We start from the raw sequence: 22,018 nt of genomic DNA, 5'->3' as shown, positions 1-22,018 counted from the left end.
TGTATGGCTAGCCACTGGTTCCAGATTCTACATTCACTCGTCACCTTTATTTCTGCAGGTAAAAGTTTTACATATTCTGGATATCAATAGATTACAAGTTGCTCTCTTCACATTTCAGTTCCTTAGAAACAATCCTCAGATATTTGAAAATATTCTAAACTTTTACACACAGGTAAACAATGACCATTCTCACCAAAGGAGTCAACTTTAAAATGGGGAAGTCATGACCTAATGGTTAGAGAAGCAGCTTTGGGACCAAAAGGTTGTTGGTTTGATTCCCTGGACTGGTATTAATGGCTGAAGTGTCCTTGAGGAAGGCACCTAACCCCCAACTGCATGTGAAATTAATCCTCTGCATTTAACCCATCTGAAGCAGTGAACACATGTAAGCAATGAGTACCCACAGCAGTGAGCAGCTATGCTACAGTGCACAGGTAGCAGTTGAGGGTTAGGCCCAAGGCCGCCCCATGTTAACCTAACCACATGTCTTTGGACTGTGGGGGAAACTAGAGCACTTGGGGGAAACCATGCAAACTCCACACAGAAAGGCCCCTGCTGGCCACTGGGGTCAAACCCAGAACCTTCTTGCTGTGAGGTGACAGTGATAACCACTACACTACCGTGCCACCCAAATACGTCAAAGTCTAGAATAATCTTACCCTCTCCATCAGAATTCCTACTTCTCTATGTGGGTTAAAACGTGCCCTCAAAAATTATCTTCTATCTTACCCTAGAAAATTTTGACCAGTCTAATCTTTTTAAAATGATCATTATCTCTGAAAGCCTCAACACATTTTTTCCTGCAATTCACCTGTACTGATATTGTACATTAAACTATCTTTTTACACATTTTGTGCCTTAGTTATTAGTTTACTTATAAATCATTATTAGTTTGATTAGTGTTACTTTTAGACCTATGGTATGTTAGATGTGGGAGGATCTAGTATAAGCTTAATAGGTTTCCTTCCTCTCCCAGCATGTAGTCTTGTATTGTTGTTGTTATTACTTTTGTCTTTTTTATTTGAGAAATAAATATAAAAAAACAAAAAAGGTCTTGGTCTCGTCTTTGAATCGAATGCATTTTTACTCAGACTTGTCTCGGTCTCGGACATAGAGGACTCGGGATTTTATTTCAAGACTGGCCAATACCACAGCTGCAGAGGGGGATTTCACTAAACTGCCTGTGCATTGTCTGAGTTATTTGTTTACTGTGATTGGATGTCAAATTTTCTGCTTCAAACATGACCAATAATGTGACTCATTGCCTATTTGAAAATTTTCTTTCTGTTAATGATTGTCACTCTTCCCCCACCTCCCTTCACACACACTGGCCTAGTTCTGGTCTTGACTCAGTTTCATCCTGTCTTGGACTTGGTCTTGACTTGATCTCAACCCTGCAAAGTCTTGGCCATGACTTGTTCTCGATTTAGGTGGTCTCGACTTCAACACTACTGTCCACACGGAGCTTATGCAGAAATCAAAAAGTAAAGAAATGTACCTCAAACTTAATGAGGTCTGGATTGTATTTGAGCGATTTGCCCCAAGCTCTGTAACTCTCTGCGTTGCGGATGGCTAACTGAGCGGCGGTGGGGCCTGTGATGCCTCCTTTCACAAAGCCGATTACATCCATGATCAGATCATCTTTTTTTTCATATTCTGCAAAACAATTCACCATTGTTAAGGTTTTTTTAATCTTTCAAGTTATAAAAGATAAGTACAGTATATACAACTGTAGGCCACACCTCTCTCGAGTTTTCCTGTTTTCTTACAGGACTCGTGTTGTGCTGTGAGCTTGGCACTAACTTCCTCACTGAAGGTGCTCGTAATGCCCAGAGAAATGCCAAAACAGGTGCGTACATCTTGAGACGTCAGCTCTGAGGGAAAAACAAACACGTTTAGGTTTTTCCTTTCTGAATCGGAGAAAGTCCCTGATGATTGTTGAGGATATTGAAGATTCAGTATGAATTCCATTATATTTATGCAGTAGGTGAATTATTTTATCGAAAGCAGAATCCAATTCAATCCAAAATAATAATAATAATAATAATAATAATAATACGACTCCAAATACAATCTGATGATTAACAGAAAGATTAAAAGTCACAATGTTTCTAGTTATTAGTGCACTGCCTTTCTGATTAATTAATGTTTTTAACATTTCTGTGTGATAGTCACATGGGTGCACTGCAAAAAAAAAAATAGGGGCTGCAAAAATCTCATCTCATCTCATTATCTCTAGCCACTTTATCCTGTTCTACAGGGTCGCAGGCAAGCTGGAGCCTATCCCAGCTGACTACGGGCGAAAGGCGGGGTACAACCTGGACAAGTCGCCAGGTCATCACAGGGCTGACACATAGACACAGACAACCATTCACACTCACATTCACACCTACGGTCAATTTAGAGTCACCAGTTAACCTAACCTGCATGTCTTTGGACTGTGGGGGAAACCAGAGCACCCGGAGGAAACCCACGCGGACACGGGGAGAACATGCAAACTCCGCACAGAAAGACCCTCGCCGGCCACGGGGCTCGAACCCGAACCTTCTTGCTGTGAGGCAACAGTGCTAACCACTACACCACCGTGCCGCCCGGCTGCAAAAATATTCATAGCAAATTAAAATGTCTCGAATATAATCAGAATTTATAACAATAATATACAATAAATCACACAGAGTATATGATTATTAAACCTATTTTCAGACTCATTTCCAGCTCAAAACATTCTTGTTCTGTTGGCAGATCATGTTTTCAGATTCGAAACATTTATTTTGAATGTTTTGAAAGAAGCAAAATGATTTGCTGTGAGAAGAACATTTAACGCGTGAAATGAGTAAAAGCATCTAAAAACAAAAATAACATCTTTTATTCTGTCCACATTCAGTGGATATGAGAAATTGCGCGCTCTGATTGGCTACTTTATTACTAGGATATCAGCTTACATACCGTGAGTAGAGCAAAACAAAATGGTGGCACGTGTTGCTGAACCAACCGAGGATGAAATCAAAACTCTACTCAAAAACAAAATCAACAAAAAATATAATGAAATGAAAGTATTTGATGGTAAGGATGTCTCTCATCTCATCTCATTATCTCTAGCCACTTTATCCTGTTCTACAGGGTCGCAGGCAAGCTGGAGCCTATCCCAGCTGACTACGGGCGAAAGGCGGGGTACACCCTGGACAAGTCGCCAGGTCATCACAGGGCTGACACATAGACACAGACAACCATTCACACTCACATTCACACCTACGGTCAATTTAGAGTCACCAGTTAACCTAACCTGCATGTCTTTGGACTGTGGGGGAAACCGGAGCACCCGGAGGAAACCCACGTGGACACGGGGAGAACATGCAAACTCCGCACAGAAAGGCCCTCGCCAGCCATGGGGCTCGAACCCAGGACCTTCTTGCTGTGAGGCGACAGCGCTAACCACTACACCACCGTGCCACCCTGGTAAGGATGTATCTTCTTTTATTTTCCAAGAATTATTATTTTTGCATTTTTCACAAACTGATACTGTCATTTCGCTGGTTTGTTTACATTCCAAGCAGAAATTATTTTGTGGGATGTTTTGTATAAAGTTTTTATTTATCGAAATAAAAATAAAAATGTTCTGTTTCTCAAAATCCAGTGAATGTGGGCAGAATAAAACAGTTATTCCACTCAATCTCATCATACATGACTTATAGCCAACTCAGCTATAACTCTATTTCATGGAATAACTATTAATTATTTGTTTTATAATCATCCTGTAAGAAGAAATATTAGCTACATTTGCCCATACTACTCCAGATATTTTCACTTTGCTGTGTGAGTCCGTGACTGTAGTGTTGTTTATCAGATCATTTTCAACCTCAAATGTGAAATAGCAACCAACAAAATTCAACTGAAAACAAACATTTCAGAGAGAAAAAAGAAAAAAACTCATAATAACCTGGTTGCATCAGTATGCTCACCCCTTAACTAATACTTTTTTAAAGAGGACATATTATAATTATATAAAACTCACTTTTGCACAAACATTGGGGTATCTGGAGTCTACCAACCCACAAACTCTGAAATAAAAAACCCAGTCAGTTTCTTTTTTTTTTCCTGCTTATTTCAGAAAACATGTCCTTCAACAAACTGTTCAGATTCGGCTCCTCTTTCTATGTCACAAGTGGAACTCATTAGAATAACTCCGCCCCCTCATCTGAGTGAGGGTTTCCACTCAGAGTTTGAGAACCGCCTTCATGAATGAATATTCAGGAGGAACGTGCTACCTGATTGGCTGGTGGAAGAGAGGATGGAGTCAGCAGTGGCTCATTATCGTTTTAAGGAACAGGCCGTTCCTCAAATCGACTGTTTTTTAAACAGGGCTGTATAAACAGGGTGAGAAGGGTATATCACCTTTAAAGTACCTTTTTCTTGTAATACATCACTCAGTCTTTTTGAGTGTCTTAGAACTCATTAGATTTTGTGTATTTCTGAACCCTTTGCTGTTACTTAGAACCCTGTTACTCCTTTAAGAGTAAAATATCCCTGTAAAAAACGGGATGCTAAGTTGTTAAATGGTTAGTTTTGTTATATTCATTGTTGAAAACTAAGAATAGAAAAGAGTTACAAGAACTAAACAGCACCACTATCATGGAATCACCCAGTTATTTATACTGTTAACTTATAATAATAATAAGTTCAACTTATATAGCGCCTTTCAAGAAACAAGGACGCTTTACAATTATAGACAAAGAAAAAAAAATAACAATAAAACATAATAAATAAATAAATGAATAAATAATAAAAAATAAAAGTAAAAAGTCCACCAAGTGGGGTCAAGATGTAATTCCAGTGGTGTAGCAGCCACAGTCCCACAAAAAGGCGCATGAAAACGAGTCCCACATCTCCAGCACAGCCGCCGTGACGCCGTCAGCAACATCGCTCGAACACCACGCCGTGGATCCACAAAGCGAGCACAGAAGCTCCGCCACGCAGAGCGCTGGTGTGTCCCAAACCGCCTGCACAGCCGCCGTGACACCACCGAGCAACATCACTCGGAACATCACGCCAAGCATTAAAGCACAGAGCGCTGGACAACCACAAATGTTAAATGAGCAGCGAGCTCACTGCAGTCTATAACTGGGAGCACAGGCATCACCCACAGCGAAACAAGGCCTAGAGGGAACCAACGCCCAAAACTGGGTCCGGAGCTACACCACAACCGGCGGACAAAACACTCAAACAAACATCAAACTACACAAACATACAGAAAAAATAAATAAATAAAATGAAAAATTGAAAAAGAAAGAAAATAAAATAAAAAAAAAAAAGCTCTTATGTTTTGCAAACGTATGTAACTTTTTTTTTTTTTTTTGCTTGCTTGCTTGCTTTTGGCTCAGAGAAGCCATGGCCTAATGGTTAGAGAAGCAGCTTTGGAACCAAACTGTCACTGGTTCGATTAACTGAACCAGAAGGAATGGCTGAAGTGCCCTTGAGCAAGGCACCGAACCCCCAAGCTGCTCTGGGTACATTATATGTCACTCTGGATAAGAGTGTCTGCGACATGCCTATAATGTTTTCAGTGTCTGAATGTCCTTCAGTGCGACTGTGATCCGGTCCTTACCCCGTCTTTCCCTGACCTCTTTGTTGATCACCAAGATGTAATCCAGAACGCCTCCCAAGACACCTTGTGTTACATAATGAGTGCCGTATTCACTGATGAAGCGTGAGTAAGCACCAAAGTCGTATTGCTCAGGCAGCTCCATGAGTGACTGCAGCATGTCCTCGTCCAGCACCAGACCCCGACTCCTCAGCTTAAAGTGCGCCGTTTCTACTGTCGAGAGCAGCCGAACAAACTCTACTTTCTACACACACACAAAGAGAGAAAGAGAGTGAACATTACTACCTTGCCCATGATGGAGTAAGCGGATCACTGTCAAACTTGCTGTCAGGGGTATTGTAATCAGTTTGTTTGTTTGTGTGTGTGTCTGACTGTTAACAATCTAGCGTCTAGATGGTTGCACCGATTGACTTCAAATTTTCAGGGTAGGTGGGCAATGATCTGTAGATTACCAGATTAAATTTTGGGGGTAATCGGGTCAAGGTCACCTGAAAGGTCAACCTTTTGGTCAAAATAACATTTTCCATTATAACTCAAAAACAGTTGCTGATAGACAGATGTTTACTATTATGAGTACCGTATATAGGAACTCCCATATGGCCTTTCATTTGGCACCATGATTTTTGATCTTGAGTGACCTTGAAAGGTCAAACTGAAGGTCACGGATTTTCAGAGGGCTGTAACTTGAAAACAGTTGATGGTAGACAGATATTTACCATTATCAACTTATATGAAGTCCCATATGGGCTTTCAGTTGCTGCCATGACCTCTGACCTTGAATCACTTTGGAATGTCAAACTCAAGGTCATGGATTTTCATAAGACTATAACCTGACAGCTAGTGATTGAGAAATATTACCATTATCAACGTATAGGTATAAAATAAGTGCTGCCAGGCAAGGTTTGTTTTGCCTGGCAACACTTGTTTAACAATGATTCACCAAAGTTGAAATGAAATATCAGGAATTCTTATCCATACAGGACACTTTTTCCATGGAATAAAAACCTGTGTTCTATTCCCTTCTAGCGGGTTTCATTCATTTGGTTTGACAGCATGCAATATTGTTAGCATATCGCTTGTCCTACATATATTACATCTCTCTACCCAATGGAGAATGAGCATTGAATATGGTTTACGATATTGCACAGTTGTCAAGACATGACGTCACACGTCAGAGACATAAAACTTCCACGCTAACGACCAACTGTGACAATTTGTAAAAAAAAAAAAAAAAAACATGACCACCAGGTTTGCTTTGTTAAATACAGAAGATTTTGAGAGAATTTTGGCTGCCAGGTCGCTCCGTTGTGTGTAGCTGTCGATGTTGATTTTAAAAGTAACTCAGTCAATTACGCAGGGAAATGAATACTTAAGTCTGAGTGAAGAATACTGTAGTGAGCGTCCAGCATGGAAGAAGAGTCTGGATGCAGAAATCTTAGTTTCTCGGTCATTAGCCTGTGCTAATTGCTCTCAATAGATAGCACTGGCTTGACTGCTTTATTCGCTAACACTACTGATGCACGCTACACCGGCTGGAAGGTGACTTCACTGCTGCGTTGACGGCACTGATTCGTGGTTAAGCTCATGTTGGCCTTCAAGAAGGCTGAGGGTGATCAATTTTGCCCCCCCCCCCCCCACTATAAATCAAAATCTGATTGGTTAATTAACTCATCTGTCACTTCTTACATAAACATACACTACCATGGCCTTCTGTCCCAGCAATGGAGTCTTATCCAATGAGTGAGCAGCTCTAAACTCTTCTCAGCCTAAACATAAACAGAGCAATCTCACTGGATAATTCGATTTTAATGTTTTCAGGATAGTAACCCTTTCATTTCTGAAGCACATTTGATAGAAAATGAGGCCAAATTAGAATTAGAAGAGAAAAATTATAATGAAATTATCAAAGAAATTAAATATAACATTTGAAATACTGATGTGTTTGGACTTCTCTGAAGGACTAGAAGGCCCTGATGGTTCCCCTCTGATATACTGTACATCCAAACCATTAAAAAGTAGCACTGTTGGTTCAAGTCAGAGTTTAGCCTGCATTATATGAAAGAACATAAAATTGCTTCAAGCGTATTGAGAGCCTTTTAAATATGCAAAGAACAATACAACACTCAGTGCAACACTCTTTGTCATGCTTTTATAGGAAAAAAATCAAGAACATGGTTAATGTTTCCACAAACAAAGGTGATCATTTTCCTTTAACAAGTGTTTTGTTCCTCTTACAGTACACCACCCTGGTTTGACAATAGTTATGATTTACATGTCATAAATGTTATGCTTTTTTCATTTATAGTTACATATAGCCCTTTGGAATGGTGATGAAAACATTATTTCCTGTTATAAAACAGTTCACTAGCATCTGTTTTTTTTTTCTCCTCATGACCTCTTGAAATAAAATGCAGAGCACAAACTATAAAGCATAAACCTTTCTGTCCTGAAGACTTTCCCATGTCAGGAAAACCCTGACACTGGGGACTCCTTCCATAAATGTTAAATATGTCTCCTTATAGAAAACAATTGTTTTGAAATGCCATTCATGTGGAGCATCTGCCATACAAGTCCTTCTGTAGACTGTTACTATATACTGATTTAATACAAATCTGCACTACTATCAGAGCTGGTGTTCAACACCTTCTAACCAATCAGAGTCCAGAATTCAAAAGAGCTATGGTATGTATAATAATTCCTAACAAATGATACATTGTGCAGTCCTACTTACTAAATCACGAACACGTGTGAGCATGAGAAGAGCATGCTCACAAGTGTTCGTGCAGCTCTCTTTTTTAACAAGACTAAAATATGAAACACATTGTACTATACCTTATTGTTGTACTGTGATATGTTTTTCAGCAGGATCTCTTCTTGACTTATAGACAGTCCTACTTCCACGTATACAATGCCACCACTCACACCAAAGTTGGATGACTCCTCTGTTCTCCGAGCGCTTAATAAGTCTGCAGCATCGTTGTATGTTTCTGCTGATCCCTGGCTCAGAGAATGTGCCTGGAATGTGACCAAATAAAACCATAAATAAACCAAACCACCAGCTTGCCTGCAACCCTGTACAGGATAAGCAGCTACAGATAATGGATGGATGGATGGATGGATGGATGGATGGATGGATGGATGGATGGATGGATGGATGGATGGATGGATAAACCAAACCAAATCAAGACTGAATCTTGGAACAACATTCAAATTAATCCTACCCAAGTTCATGAAAATGTACTTCAATATGACCTTTGAGCTCTGCAATTTCATGGAACTTGAGGTGATAGAGAGTAATACTGCATATCTCAGCGACGTATGAGATGATCTAAGGGGTCCAAGCACCCTTTTCAAATAGTATCTCAAGTGGCACAGAACATGAAAAAGTTTGTAGATGAACATATTGTTCAGGTTTCATCATGGTACCTCAGTGCCATGACCCTGAAATGCTTGCTGAAATCTGATTGGCTGTTGGTGACCATGTGTTTTAAATAATCCATTCATAATTGGAAATCTGATTGCACATTATCACAATGGTGTATCCACCAAATTTCAGCTCAATCTGATTTACAGTTCCTAAGAAACAGGTTTTTGAAATTAACTCCAAGCCATGGCCTAATGGTTAGAGAAGCAGCTTTGGGACTATAAGGTCACTGGTTTGATTCCCTGGACCAGCAGGAGTGGCTGAAGTACCCTTGAGCAAGGCACCTAACCCCTAGCTGCTCTGGGTATGTTGTACATTGCTCTGAATAAGAGTGTCTGCTAAATGCCTGTAATGTATTGTAACGCCACCCTCATTTGCATACACCCTCAGAATCTTATCCTTAATGTGTGTTACAGGTTTCTTGCAAATCCATGCAACCAATCATCTATGCAGCTGATAATTTCTCTGGAACTGATTGGCTTTGGGCAGTCATGTTGCTCACAAATCTGAAATCAGTTGAATACTAAACCATAGGAATGAAAGTGATTCTAGTATAAAAAAGTGAAAAATGACGCATTTCTTGAGCATGTCTGTGGTACACTGTTTTAAAGGAACTTTTAAAGGTTCAATATAAAATTACAGCAAGGGGTTTTCAAGGACAACACTTTTTGGAAACTAAGAACCCTTTATTATCCAATGAACCCTTCAAGAAATGTTAATTGGGAAAGACTGTAGTATAAATTGTTGATTATTTTTCTTTTGTTCATTCCTTCATCTTCAGCAAGCACTTTATCCTGGTCAGAGCCGCAGTCTATCTTGGGAATACTGGGTGTGAGATGGGAATACACCCTGGAAAGGACACTAATTCATCACAGGGAACCCTGTGTGTGTGTGTGTGTGTGTGTGTGTGTGTGTGTGTGTGTGTGTGTGTGTGTGTGTGTGTGTGTTTAGTCTACGTCTAGTTCTTATCTAGAGTGTTTATACTGTTTATATTGTCTGTTTATGAGTGTTTAGTCTTTGTCTAGTTTTTATCTAGTGTTTACACTGTTTATATTGTTTGAGTGTTTAGTCTATGTCTAGTTCTTATCTAGAGTGTTTATACTGTTTATATTGTTTGTTTTTTCAGTTATTCTATTTTTATTTTTATTTATTGCATTGCCTGTTTGCACCGTGGGTCAGAGAGGACTGAAATTTCATCTGTGCTGTATGTTGAGCATGTATAGTATATTTGACAATAAAGTTGACTTGACTTGACTGTACACACACTCACATAGCCATTTTGAGTCACCATTCCACCTCCTGACATGTTTTTGGAGATGGGAGAAAACCAGAGAACTGGAACTGGAAGAAACTGGTGCAGGCACAGAGAGAATGTACAAAACTCCACACAGACACTAACATCCTTCCATTATCTGTAGCCACTTATCCTGTTCCACAGGGTTGCAAGCAAGCTGGAGCCTATCCCAGCTGACTATGGGCGAGAAGCAGGGTACACCCTGGACAAGTTGCCAGGTTATCGCAGGGCTGATACAGAGACAAACAACCATTCACACTCACATTCACACCTACAGTCAATTTAGAGCCACCAATTAGCCTAACCTGCATGTCTTTGGACTGTGGGAGAAACCGGAGCACCCGGAGGAAACCCACACAGACACGGGGAGAACATGCAAACTCCACACAGAAAGGCCCCCGTTGGCCGCTGGGCTCGAACCCAGGACCTTCTTGCTGTGAGGCGACAGTGCTAACTACTACACCAGCATGCCACCCAAACACTAACATGAAATTGGGATTAATCCGGGAACCCTGGAACTGTCCAGGTACTTGGCACACTCTTACAAGCTCTTTAAGGATGGATATTTCACTGGATATTTCTACTTGAAACCCTTCCTGATAAGGAAACACACTGGTGTATGTTTCTGCATAGAACTTTTAGGGCTAACCCCAAAGGGGCAACCGATAAACACTTAAAGGTCCTAAATTTTCTATTACTGTATGTTAGCAATCATAGGATACTTTCCCATAAGCACACCTAGTACCATCAATACACTACCAAACAGGCACATTAAAATCAGGGTAATGCAAACACGATGATGCATACAGGATGTCATAATGGTAATATGAGAAACAACCCCAAGTCAGAAAAAGTTGGGACAGTATGGAAAATGCAAATAAAAAAAGAACGCAGTGCTTCCTAAATTTACTTTGATTTGTATTTCATTTCAGACAGCATGAACCCAAGATATTTCATGTTTTGTTGGTCAACTTCATTTCATTTGTTAATATACATCCATTCCTGCATTTCAGTCCTGTAACACATTCCAAAAAAGTTGGGACAGGGGAAATTTAGGGTGAGTAATGACATAAAACATTTAAATAATGATGTGACTTGAAACAGGTGATGTCAACAGGTGACTATAATCATGATTTGGGACAAAATCAGTATCCAGGAAAGGCCTTGTCTTTGAGGAGCAAAGATGGGCCAAGAATCTCCAGTTTATCAATGAATGTGTGAGAAAATTATTGAAATGTTTAAAAACAATGTTCCTCAAAGAAAGATATGAAGGGATTTGGATATTTCACCCTCTACGGTGCATAATATCATTAAATGATTCAAGGAATCTGGAGGAATTTCAGTGCATAAAGGGCAAGGGCTCAAGCCTAATCTGAACCCCCATGATCTCCGATCCATCAGACAGCACTGCATCAAGAAGCACCATTCATCTATAACTGATATAACCACATGGGCTCAGGATTACTTTGGCAAACCTTTGTCAAGCTACAATATGGCATTACATCCACAAACGCCAGTTAATTTTTATTTTTTTTTATTTAACCCTTGTTTAACCAGGAAAGGTCTTGTTGAGTCACAGTGACTCTTCTTCCAGGGAGTCCTGGCCAAGTGGCAGCAAGTTGAAAGTTAAAAAACACAAAGACAGAGGACAACATTACCAAAACACTAAAGACTAAATCAGACTACAAAGCACACAAAACAGTGGAATATGTGCTGCAACTAAACATGTAACATACACTAAATACACCAAGTCAAAGGAACACAACTAAAACAAGACAAATCTCATAAACATAACAAAAACAATTGACAGTACAGCCAAGGACACTAAAGACAAGAGACTACAGAAGACAAGACTCACATAAATTCTAAGATAAAACACAAACTAAACAACAATAAAAGGATAAAAAAAACGTAGACACATGGGCACCATATTTAAAAGCAATGGCACTGCTCTGTAAGAGCTGATTTTAAAAGATTTTTAAAAGTATTAACAGAAGGAAGTGTCTCTAAGTGTAGTGTGTTCTGAAGTTCGTTCCAAACGTATGGTGCATAGTACGAAAAAGAGGTCTTGCCCAATTCAGTTCTTATTGAGGGTGTGATTAATAGTATCTTATTTGTAGACCTTGTACTATAAATACTAGTGTGATAAGAAAGCAGATTTGAGATGTACTGTGGTAATTTACCCATTAATGCTTTCAAAGTAAAAATCAACAAGTGAAACGTTCTCCTGAGAGAGAGAGAAGACCACTGAACCATTTCATATAGCAAGCAGTGGTGAGTCCTATTTGCTGTTCCTGTGATAAAACGCAAGGCAGAATGATATAAAACATCCAATTTTTTCAATAGCAATTGTGAGGAATGCATCATATCACCATAGTCTAATACTGATAAGAAGGTGCTCTCTACCAACCTTTTTCTTGCTTTATATGGAAAACACTTTCTTTGTCTAAAATAAAATCCTAATTTGGGTCTGAGTTTTTTTAAGAGACACTCAATATGTGTACTAAACGACAGTTTATCATCCAACCATATTCCTAGGTATTTATAGGAGGATACTTTTTCTAACTGTGTTCCATTCATAGTACAAATAGTGTCATTACAAAGTGTGTGTAAACGTGTGAAGACCATGAATTTAGTTTTTTTAGCATTTAGCACCAACTTAAGTCCTACAAGGGAATTTTGAACCTTGTTAAAAGCAGACTGTAAGTAGTTCACAGCCTCCTGCACTGATGAAGCAAAAGTGTATAATATTGTGTCGTCTGCATAAAGATGTACTTTTGTGGGACTTAGTCCTGCACCCAAGTTATTTATATAGATAGAAAACAAAATGGGGCCTAGAATTGATCCTTGGGGCACACCCATTTTTACCTCTAGAGAGGATGAGGTGCAGTTATCAACAGTTACACACTGAGTTCTATCACTCAAATAGTTAGAGAACCACTTAATAACAGAAGGGCTGAAACCTATACTTTTCAATCTGTTCAAAAGAAGATCATGACAAACCGTATCAAACGCTTTAGACAAATCGATGAATAAAGCAGCACACGATTTTTTGTTGTCTAAAGCAGTAATAATATCATTCATGACTGACGTTACGGCAGTAATAGTACTGTGCCCTTGTCTAAAACCAGATTGCATGGGGCTTAAAACACTGTGATTAGCTAAGAAATGTTTTATTTGTTCATTTATAAGTGATTCAAATAATTTAGCCATGACGGATAGTCCGGAAATAGGACGATAATTGTCCGAATTAGTAGGGTCACCACCCTTTAACAGTGGGAGGACAAGTGCAGATTTCCAAGAATTTGGAATAGCGCCGCTGTTTAAACTTAGATTAAAAATAGCAGAAACAGGATCAGCTATCAATCTTGCAGCCACCTTAAGAAAGTATGGTTCAATCTGATCTGAACCAGCAGACTTTTTACAATTCAAATTTATAAGTGCCTTTTGTACATCATTATAACATCCTTGTTCTGTTATAATAGCTTCAGGAATGGTGGGGAGAGGGACATCCCCCGAGGTAGATTTAACTAGTTTCCAGAATGTTTTGGGGTCATTTAGGTTTTCCTGTATTAAATTTAGGTAATGCTCACTTTTTGTATTTTTTATTAATCTAGTACATTTATTTCTAGTTAAAACTTTACTATGCAAAAAGGAAGCCTTATGTTAACTGTGTCCAGAAGTGCTATCAACTTCTCTGGGCTCGAAGGTATCTGGGATAGACCATCACACAGTGGAAACATGTATTGTGGTCACATGAATCAGTATTCCAGGTCTTTTTTGTAAGAAACAGACGCCATGTGCTTCGGACCAAAGGCAAAAAGGACCATCCATACTGTTACCAGGAACAAGTCCAAAAGCCAGGGTATGTCATGGTATGGGGTTGTGTCAGTGCCCTTGGCAAAGATAACTTATTTACAAATCATTGTTTTGAGTTTTAATTTCAACATACCATCCCAACATTTTCTGATTTGGGGTTGGACAACTTACAGTCTCTGCTAGAAAGTAAAACATGTCTGCATTAGCCTGAGCAACACAATATTCATTTTGTTTTTCATGCAATGTGTTTACATACCACCAATTGATATGATAAGAAGTTGTACGGCTTCCTGAAATATTTCTCATCTTCACTATAGTGGAGTTGTTCACAGAAGGCGTCATATGTCAGTGCCCTCCATTCTCCATTGTAGATGTACTCACATACACCTCCAAAGTATTTAGGGTCCAGAACAGGGTTCACAAAACCGTTTGACAGAGCATTATAGCTGGAAAAGTGCAGAAATTTATTTTATGATTTTACAGTACTCTGAGGTTTGTATGAAAACAGTACCTAGAATAAATGTCATTTTTATACATTCACAGTTCCTTGCAGAAATATTTAACCCCCTTAAAGGTCATCAGATTGGTCTGGATTGAAAATTTATGTTTATTGCAATGCTCTTAAATTAAATTTTTCAATTCAAAATGCATTATTTGTCAGCAGATCTTTAAAAAATAAAAACCTGAAAAATGTGACTTGCATAAATATTCAACCCTTCAGACTTGTGCTTGGTGGAAGCAACTTTTGCTGCAATTAACAGTTTTAAGTGTGTTAGATTTTCAGCCATTCTCTGGCAGATTTGCTCCAGGTTTGTCAAGTTAGTTGGTTTTCAAACAGTGCCACGGCTTCTCAATGAGATTCAGATCTCGACTTTGACTTGGCTCCTGTACAACATGTACAATTGTGTTTTAACCACTGCTGCATTGCTTTGGCCTTGGTTCTCTTGTATTTAACCCCCCCCCCCCCCATCCTTCAATTTCTGAGGATGAAAAGCCTCCCCAGAGCATGATGCCACCACCACAATACACTCACTGGCCACTTTAATAGGAACTTGTTCTTGATTCTAATATCCCTGTTCTTGGCTGCAGGAGTGGAACCCAATGTGTTCCTCTGCTGTTACATGCTGAGATGCTTTTCTGCTCACCACAGTTGTAAAGAGTGATTATATAACTTGCTATATCCTTCCTGGCTGCTCAAACCACAAATCTGTCCATTTTCCTCTGACCTCTCTTGTCAACAAGGTGTTTATTTCCACCCACAGAACTGTCCCCCACTCGCTTGATGTTTTTTGTTTTCTGCACCATTCTGTGTAAACTCTAGAGACTGTTGTGTGTGAAAACCCCAGGAGATTAGCAGTTTCTGAAATAGTCAACCAGTCCATCTGGCTCAAACCAAAACCTATGCCACAGTGGAAGTCACACTTTGAGATCACAGTTTTTCCCATTCTGATGTTTGAAGTGAACATTAACTGAAGCTCTTGATTTGTATCTGCATGACTTTATGTATCAACAGATCAGCTGATTAGAGAACTGCATCGAACAGCAGGTGGATGGGTGTTCCTAATAACATGGCCGGTCAGTGTATTTCATTGTAGGGATGGTATAAACTGTTAAGTTTGCACCACATTGCACTTTGAAATGTTCCCAAATACAGGATCTCGAGCTTGGTCTCATCATACCAAAAACCTTTTGACACTGTCCTCTAGTTGCATTTTCTCTCTACTCTCAGCTACTATACTCCTTCAGAGTGACTGTTGGCCTCACTGTGGCTTCATTCACCAGTCTCTGTCTTGTTTCTGAGCTGAGTTTTGAGGGACAGACTTGTCTAGGTAGTGCTTGATTGGCATGATGTAACTTCCACTTCCTTCCTCACTATTGATCCAACAGTGCTTACTGGGGTGTCCAACCTTTTAGATATAATTTTACACCCTATTCCAAAGTTAAAAAATTCCATTACCTTGTCTTTAATTTCCATAGGATACTCATTTGGCTTCATTTTCATGCCTTTCCATCAAACTGATAGTTTCTTTAGTGACAGCTCAACTGAGGTGGTTTATTTTCCAAATAATAAAAGCTGTTTTAATATTTCACAGGTGAAGGCCAATTATCCAATTAGAAGTCCTTGTTAAAACAGTATCTTTCATCTGGAGCTTTGGAAACCTTGGGGGTCGAATACTTTTGCAAGCAGCATTGTCAGTGTTTGATTTTCATTGAAATACTTCCATCCATTATTCATTACCACTTATCCTGTTCAGGGTCACAGGCAAGCTGGAGCCTATCCCAGCTGACTATGGGCGAGAGGCGGGGTACACCCTGGACAGGTTGCCAGATCATCGCAGGGCTGACACATAGAGACAAACAACCATTCATACCTACGGTCAATTTAGAGCCACCAATTAGCCTAATCTGCTTGTCTTTGGACTGTGGGGGAAACTGGAGAAAACCCACACAGACATGGGGAGAACATGCAAACTCCACACAGAAAGGCCCTCATCAGCTGCTGGGCTCAAACCCAGGACCTTCTTGCTGTGTGGCAACAGTGCTAACCACTACACCACCATCCCTCTTGAGATATCATTTGTTATTCAGAAAAATCTGGCCTGAGTTTTCCAAAAGCATCATAGCACAAAGATCATCATGAAATGGTAGAGCAAGCAGCACAATGAATGCTCTCTCTTCTAGTTAAGATGCTATTAGCATTGAGAGGCTTTTGGGGAACCCACCCCAGATCAGTTCCAGGGGGTGGAAATACTTTTACAAGTCATTGGATAATTACTTTTAATGTTGTGGAACATCTATGAAACAAGTTATTTCCTTTTATCACTTGTGTTACAGCAGCTGTAAACATTTCATTTAGTTTAGACAAACTAGCATCATGAAAATATTAGCAATAATATTCGTGTGACTAAATTCAATTTCAATTCAATTTTATTTTTATGTAATTTTCTTTTTTAAAAAATGCTGCAGAGCTGCTGTTGGAACATTTATAAGCATTATATAAAATATTATCCAAACACTCAAAGCTTTGACAGATTGGATATAGAATCAGAGGTTCAAACTGAATGAATCAGCAAATATTTTGCTTATCTGCATATGTTTAGCTACATGTTTTATGTCTGAGATTTGCTTCTTTATATCTTAGTGTGAATGCAGCCAGAAAGTAAGGGATGTTTATAGCTGCCAGTTTACCATCATGCTAAATATTACTGCTGTAATCCTACCCCTGTGTGGCCTTCCGTGTTCCCGGGATGGGGAGCAAGCTGACACACTTGGTTTCTTGGCTTTTCACTTCCTCGCAGGTGTCTTCATCACTGCCTAACTGGCAATCCAAATCACCATTGCAGAGAAGCTGCTGACCAATGCACCGGCCTGCGTGGACACACATGTACATAAATGTATGTTATCTGTTTCCCAAAGGTGCTGAAATCAAATCAGTGATACTAGTGTTGACCAGTCTCAAGACCACTTTTTGAAGGTCTTGACCTTGCCTTGGAATCAACCGCATTTTTACTCGGTCTTGTCTCGGTCTCAGACATCGAGGACTCAGGATTTAGTTTTCAAGACCATACAACCGCTTGGGTCAAGCATGGTGGAGCTGGCGTCATGGCTTGGGCTTGCAGAAAAAGTGAGAATGACCCACAGAGAATGACCCCAAACACAGTACCAACATTTTTACTCAGTTTTGTCTCAGTCTCAGACATAGAGGACTCAGGATTTTATTTCAAGACCAGTCAAGATCACAACTGTGGGAATTTTACAAAATTGCCTGTGCATTGTGCAATTTATTTGTTAACATCACTAGTGTCATTGGATGTAAAATTTGCTCCTTCAAATGTGACCAATAGCATAATTCATTGTTAATTTGAAGCCATGATCTAATCATTAGAGTAGCAGCTCCAATGGTGTAGCAGCCACAGTCCCACCAAAAGGTGCACGAAAACGAGTCCCACATCGCCAGTACAACCACCGCAACGTCACCGAGCAACATAACTCGGAACACCAAGCCATGGATCCAAAAAGCGAGCACAGACGCACCGCCATGCAGAGCGCTGGTATGTCTCAAACCGCCTGCACAGCTGCCACGACACCACCAAGCAACATTGCTCGGAACATCACGCCAAGCAGTAAAGCACTGTTGCACAGAGCGCTGGACAACCACAATCTTAAAATGAGCAATGAGCTCACTGCAGTCCATAGGTAGGAGCACAGGCATCACCCACGGTGAACCAAGGCCTGGAGGGAACCGACGCCCAAAACTGGGCCCGGAGCTACACCACAACCAGCGGGCAAAAACATTCAAACAAAAGCAAACATCAAACTACACAAACACACAAATAAATAAATAAATAAATTAATTAAAAAGAAGAGAAAATAAAATAAAAAGCTCCAGTGAGAAGTGGCAGCCAGAATGCACACGATGTACTCTCAACTGGAAATGGAAAAATAATTAATGCCCATCACCCCTCCCCCACCCCTTCATACACACTGCTCTGGTTCTGGTCTTGACTTGGTCTCGCCCTGCCTTGGTCTTGGTCTTGACTTGATCTCAACCCCTTAAAGTCTTGGTCTTGTCTTAGTCTCAATGCACTCTGGTCTTCGTCAGGACTTGGTCTCACATTAGGTGGTCTTGACTCCAACACTAACTGATAGTTTGATTGACCTCAAATACAACAAGGAAAAGCAACACTGGATATAATACTGTATCTGGTTATCAAGGAGACTGAGACTGACTATTGAATGGAGGCACTGACCTGTTTCAGGGCAGGTATACAAGTCTCCACACTCATCCTGAGGGTCGCACTCACCCTCCTCCGGACACAGTTTCTCATCCCACTGGCTTTGCACGCAACTCGCACCTCCGTACTGTGAGTGCCGCTCCACATACTGAAAACGCACCTGCAAACACAAACAGCTGCATCGGGCAGAATACATCCATCACATTATCTACCCTGGGCACAGAACAAGAACCTTGGGTCTGTCTATTGTAATGATTTATAATCCCACTATCCAGTGTCACCCAGAAGAGTAACAGTTCCCTTTTGAGACTGGTTCCTCTCTCCTTCTCTGTAGGAAAACACGTGTACCTCTCTGCTTGGATTGATGGAGGCCTGATTATAGATCCTTACACCCCTATCTGCAGTGATGATGACAAGGGATGTGTTGATCTAGTTGTTAGGATCTACTTTAAGAATGTCAACCCCGAGTTTTCCGAAGGAGAAAAGATGTCTCAGTACCAAAAGAGCTTGAAGCTTGAAGATGTGATGGGCATTAGAAGACCAAGAGGCTTATTTGAATACTAAAGGAATGGGCAGTTTGCCATACAGGCAGATAAGAAATCCCCAGCGGAAATCAAGAAGGCCAGTTCACTTGTTCTCATCACCAGTAGAACAAGCATCACTTCTATGCTGCAGTTAATCCATGACATTATGAAGAACCCTAATAATCCTTACATTCTAATTTAATATGTTCTCGAATCATTACACATAAACTAAAATGTTTCAAGCATTTTTCTATTTTAAGTTTGATAATTATGGCCTACAGCATGAAAAAAATCTCAAATTATTAGAATATTTCATTTCAAGTTTGAGTAACACAGTCTCTAATTTAGTACACACAGTCACAACCATGGGGAAGATTGCTGACTTGACAGTTGTCCAGAAGACAATTATCAGCACCCTTCACAAGGAGGATAAGCCATAGAAGGTCATTGCTGAAAAGGCTGGCTGGAAAAGGTGCACAAGTAGCCTTGAGAGGATTGTCAAGAAAAGTTGATTCAAGACCTTGGGAGAGCTTCACAAGGAGTGGACTGAGGCTGGTTTCAGTGCATCAAGAGCCACCACGCACAGACATCTTCAGGAAAAGGGCAACAACTGTCACATTCCTAATATCAAGTCACTCCTGAACCAGAGAAAATGTCAAAAGCATCTTACCTGAGCTAAGGAGAGAAGGCACTGGACTGTTACTCGGTGGTCCAAAGTCCTTTTTTCAGATGAAAGTAAATTTTGCAGTTCATTTGGAAATCAAGGTCCTAGAGTCTGGAAGAAGAGTGGAGAGGCACAGAATCCAAGGTGTTTGAAGTCCAGTGTGAAGTTTCTACAGTCTGTGATGATTTGGGGTGCCATGTTATCTGCTGGTGTTGGTCCATTGTGTTTTATCAAGTCCAAAGTCAACACAGCCATCTACCAGGAGATTTTAGATACTTCATGCTTTCATCTGCTGACAAGCTTTATGGAGATGCTGATTTCCTTTTCCAGCAGGATTTAGCACCTGCCCACAGTGCCAAAACTACTACCAAATGGTTTTCTGACCATGATATTACTGTGCTTGATTGGCCAGCCAACTCACCTGACCTGAACCCCAGAGAGAATCTATGGGATATTGTCAAGAGGAAGATGAGAAACACCCGACCCAAAAATACAGACGAGTTGAAGGCCGCAATCAAAGCAAACAGGGCTTCAATAACACCTCAGCAGTGCCACAGGCTGATCGCCTCCATGCCACGCCCCATTGATGCAGTAATTCATGGTAAAGGAGCTCCAACCAAGTATTGAGTCTATAAATGAACATACTTTTCAGAAGGTGGACATTTCTGTTTTGTAAATCCTTTTTTGATTGATCTTAGGAATATTCTCATCATATGAATCATCAAAATTGAATCATCAAAATTAAAACAAAAAAGGCTTGAAATATTTCACTTTACATGTAATGAATATAGAATATATGAAAGTTTACCATTTTGAATTAAATTACGAAAACAATTAACTTTTTCATAATGTTCTATTTGGTTGAAATGCACTATAGGATATAGTAATATATCATGCATGATGTTCCAAGCTGAATGTGCAATCTAATCCTGTTTATGTCAAATAAGCTTGTCTTCTTGTCTTGGGAACAAATCCGACAACAGTTTTGATGGATGGACAAATCCAGGATCATGTCAAACAATATGTCAACAATCCAGGTAAACAGGTAAAGGATAAAAACAGGCATGCTTTTGGAATTGCAGTTTCCTTTGCAAGCAACTGAGGACTATATACATTACCAAGTCATTGCTGAGTGTAACTGGCAGATAAGAACAGTATGCTTACATACAGTATTTTCACTTCCTGTCTTTACCGTTTTGTCTGTGCAGGAGTTGCATGGTACCCATGGCGTCCAGCTTTTCAGCTTACAGTCTATAGGAATGAGTGAGTCAGCATCTCGAGCTGTTCTGGAAAAGACTTTAGTCCTTCAGACAGAGACAGAGAGAGAGCAACATGGTAAGATGAATAAGTTAGCTGAAATAAATTTGTGCTAAGCATTATGAGATCAATCATGCATAAACATTATAAAGCACCCACTTTGTCCTCATTCTACAGTACATCTACAGTTTTTGGATTGCTTTTCACTCTTCTGCAAACTTGAATAAGGTTTAAATGTGATTAGGCTTGCTTTTCATTAATTAGGGTTATATGATGAGTTCAGTACATCAGCTATACAGACAGTAATACAACCACAACACCATATGACTGTATCAGATCAGAGATAACAGAAGAACAGTATCCAAGATGGCCGTTCCTGTACCTGTTATGAGAAGACCTCCAGAAGAAACCGGCAGACCCAGCAAACTGGCTGAGACAAAGAAGAAACAAAACAACACAAGACCCAGAAGTAGACAAAAACTTTCTCATGGCTGAAATGGCTGTTTTTCAGTTGATCGCTGATGCTAGATATGATTCAGAGACACATGTCAATATCAGTCAGGGTAAATGATTGACAAGAGGTAAACAATCTGCCCAGCTTGGGTGCACGTGTTCCTGTAAATCTACTCCTCTGAATAAACACACAACTCTTTTGTGGACATTGCACAACATATCCACACACAACAGTTTCACAATGAATT

At 40.0% G+C, this 22,018-nt stretch overlaps 1 protein-coding gene across 1 annotated transcript in view; it reads right to left on the bottom strand.

The window, feature by feature from the left end:
* Positions 1-21,806, bottom strand: part of c8a (complement component 8, alpha polypeptide) — a 38,640-nt gene extending 16,834 nt beyond the window's left edge. Inside the window, exons 1-9 of the mRNA XM_060926153.1 lie at positions 21,700-21,806; positions 21,253-21,364; positions 18,888-19,032; positions 17,358-17,505; positions 14,393-14,582; positions 8,432-8,614; positions 5,603-5,843; positions 1,743-1,874; positions 1,499-1,656 (exon numbers count right to left, since the gene is read on the bottom strand). Of these exons, the coding sequence (XP_060782136.1) occupies positions 1,499-1,656; positions 1,743-1,874; positions 5,603-5,843; positions 8,432-8,614; positions 14,393-14,582; positions 17,358-17,505; positions 18,888-19,032; positions 21,253-21,364; positions 21,700-21,806 (1,416 nt within the window). The remainder of the gene's footprint in view (positions 1-1,498; positions 1,657-1,742; positions 1,875-5,602; positions 5,844-8,431; positions 8,615-14,392; positions 14,583-17,357; positions 17,506-18,887; positions 19,033-21,252; positions 21,365-21,699) is intronic.
* Positions 21,807-22,018: the final 212 nt, after the last annotated feature.

Source organism: Neoarius graeffei, chromosome 1 (genome assembly GCF_027579695.1).
Source record: "Neoarius graeffei isolate fNeoGra1 chromosome 1, fNeoGra1.pri, whole genome shotgun sequence".
Taxonomy (NCBI): domain Eukaryota; kingdom Metazoa; phylum Chordata; class Actinopteri; order Siluriformes; family Ariidae; genus Neoarius; species Neoarius graeffei.
The sequence above is the reverse complement of the archived record's forward strand: the minus strand, read 5'-3'. Positions and strand labels throughout refer to the sequence as shown.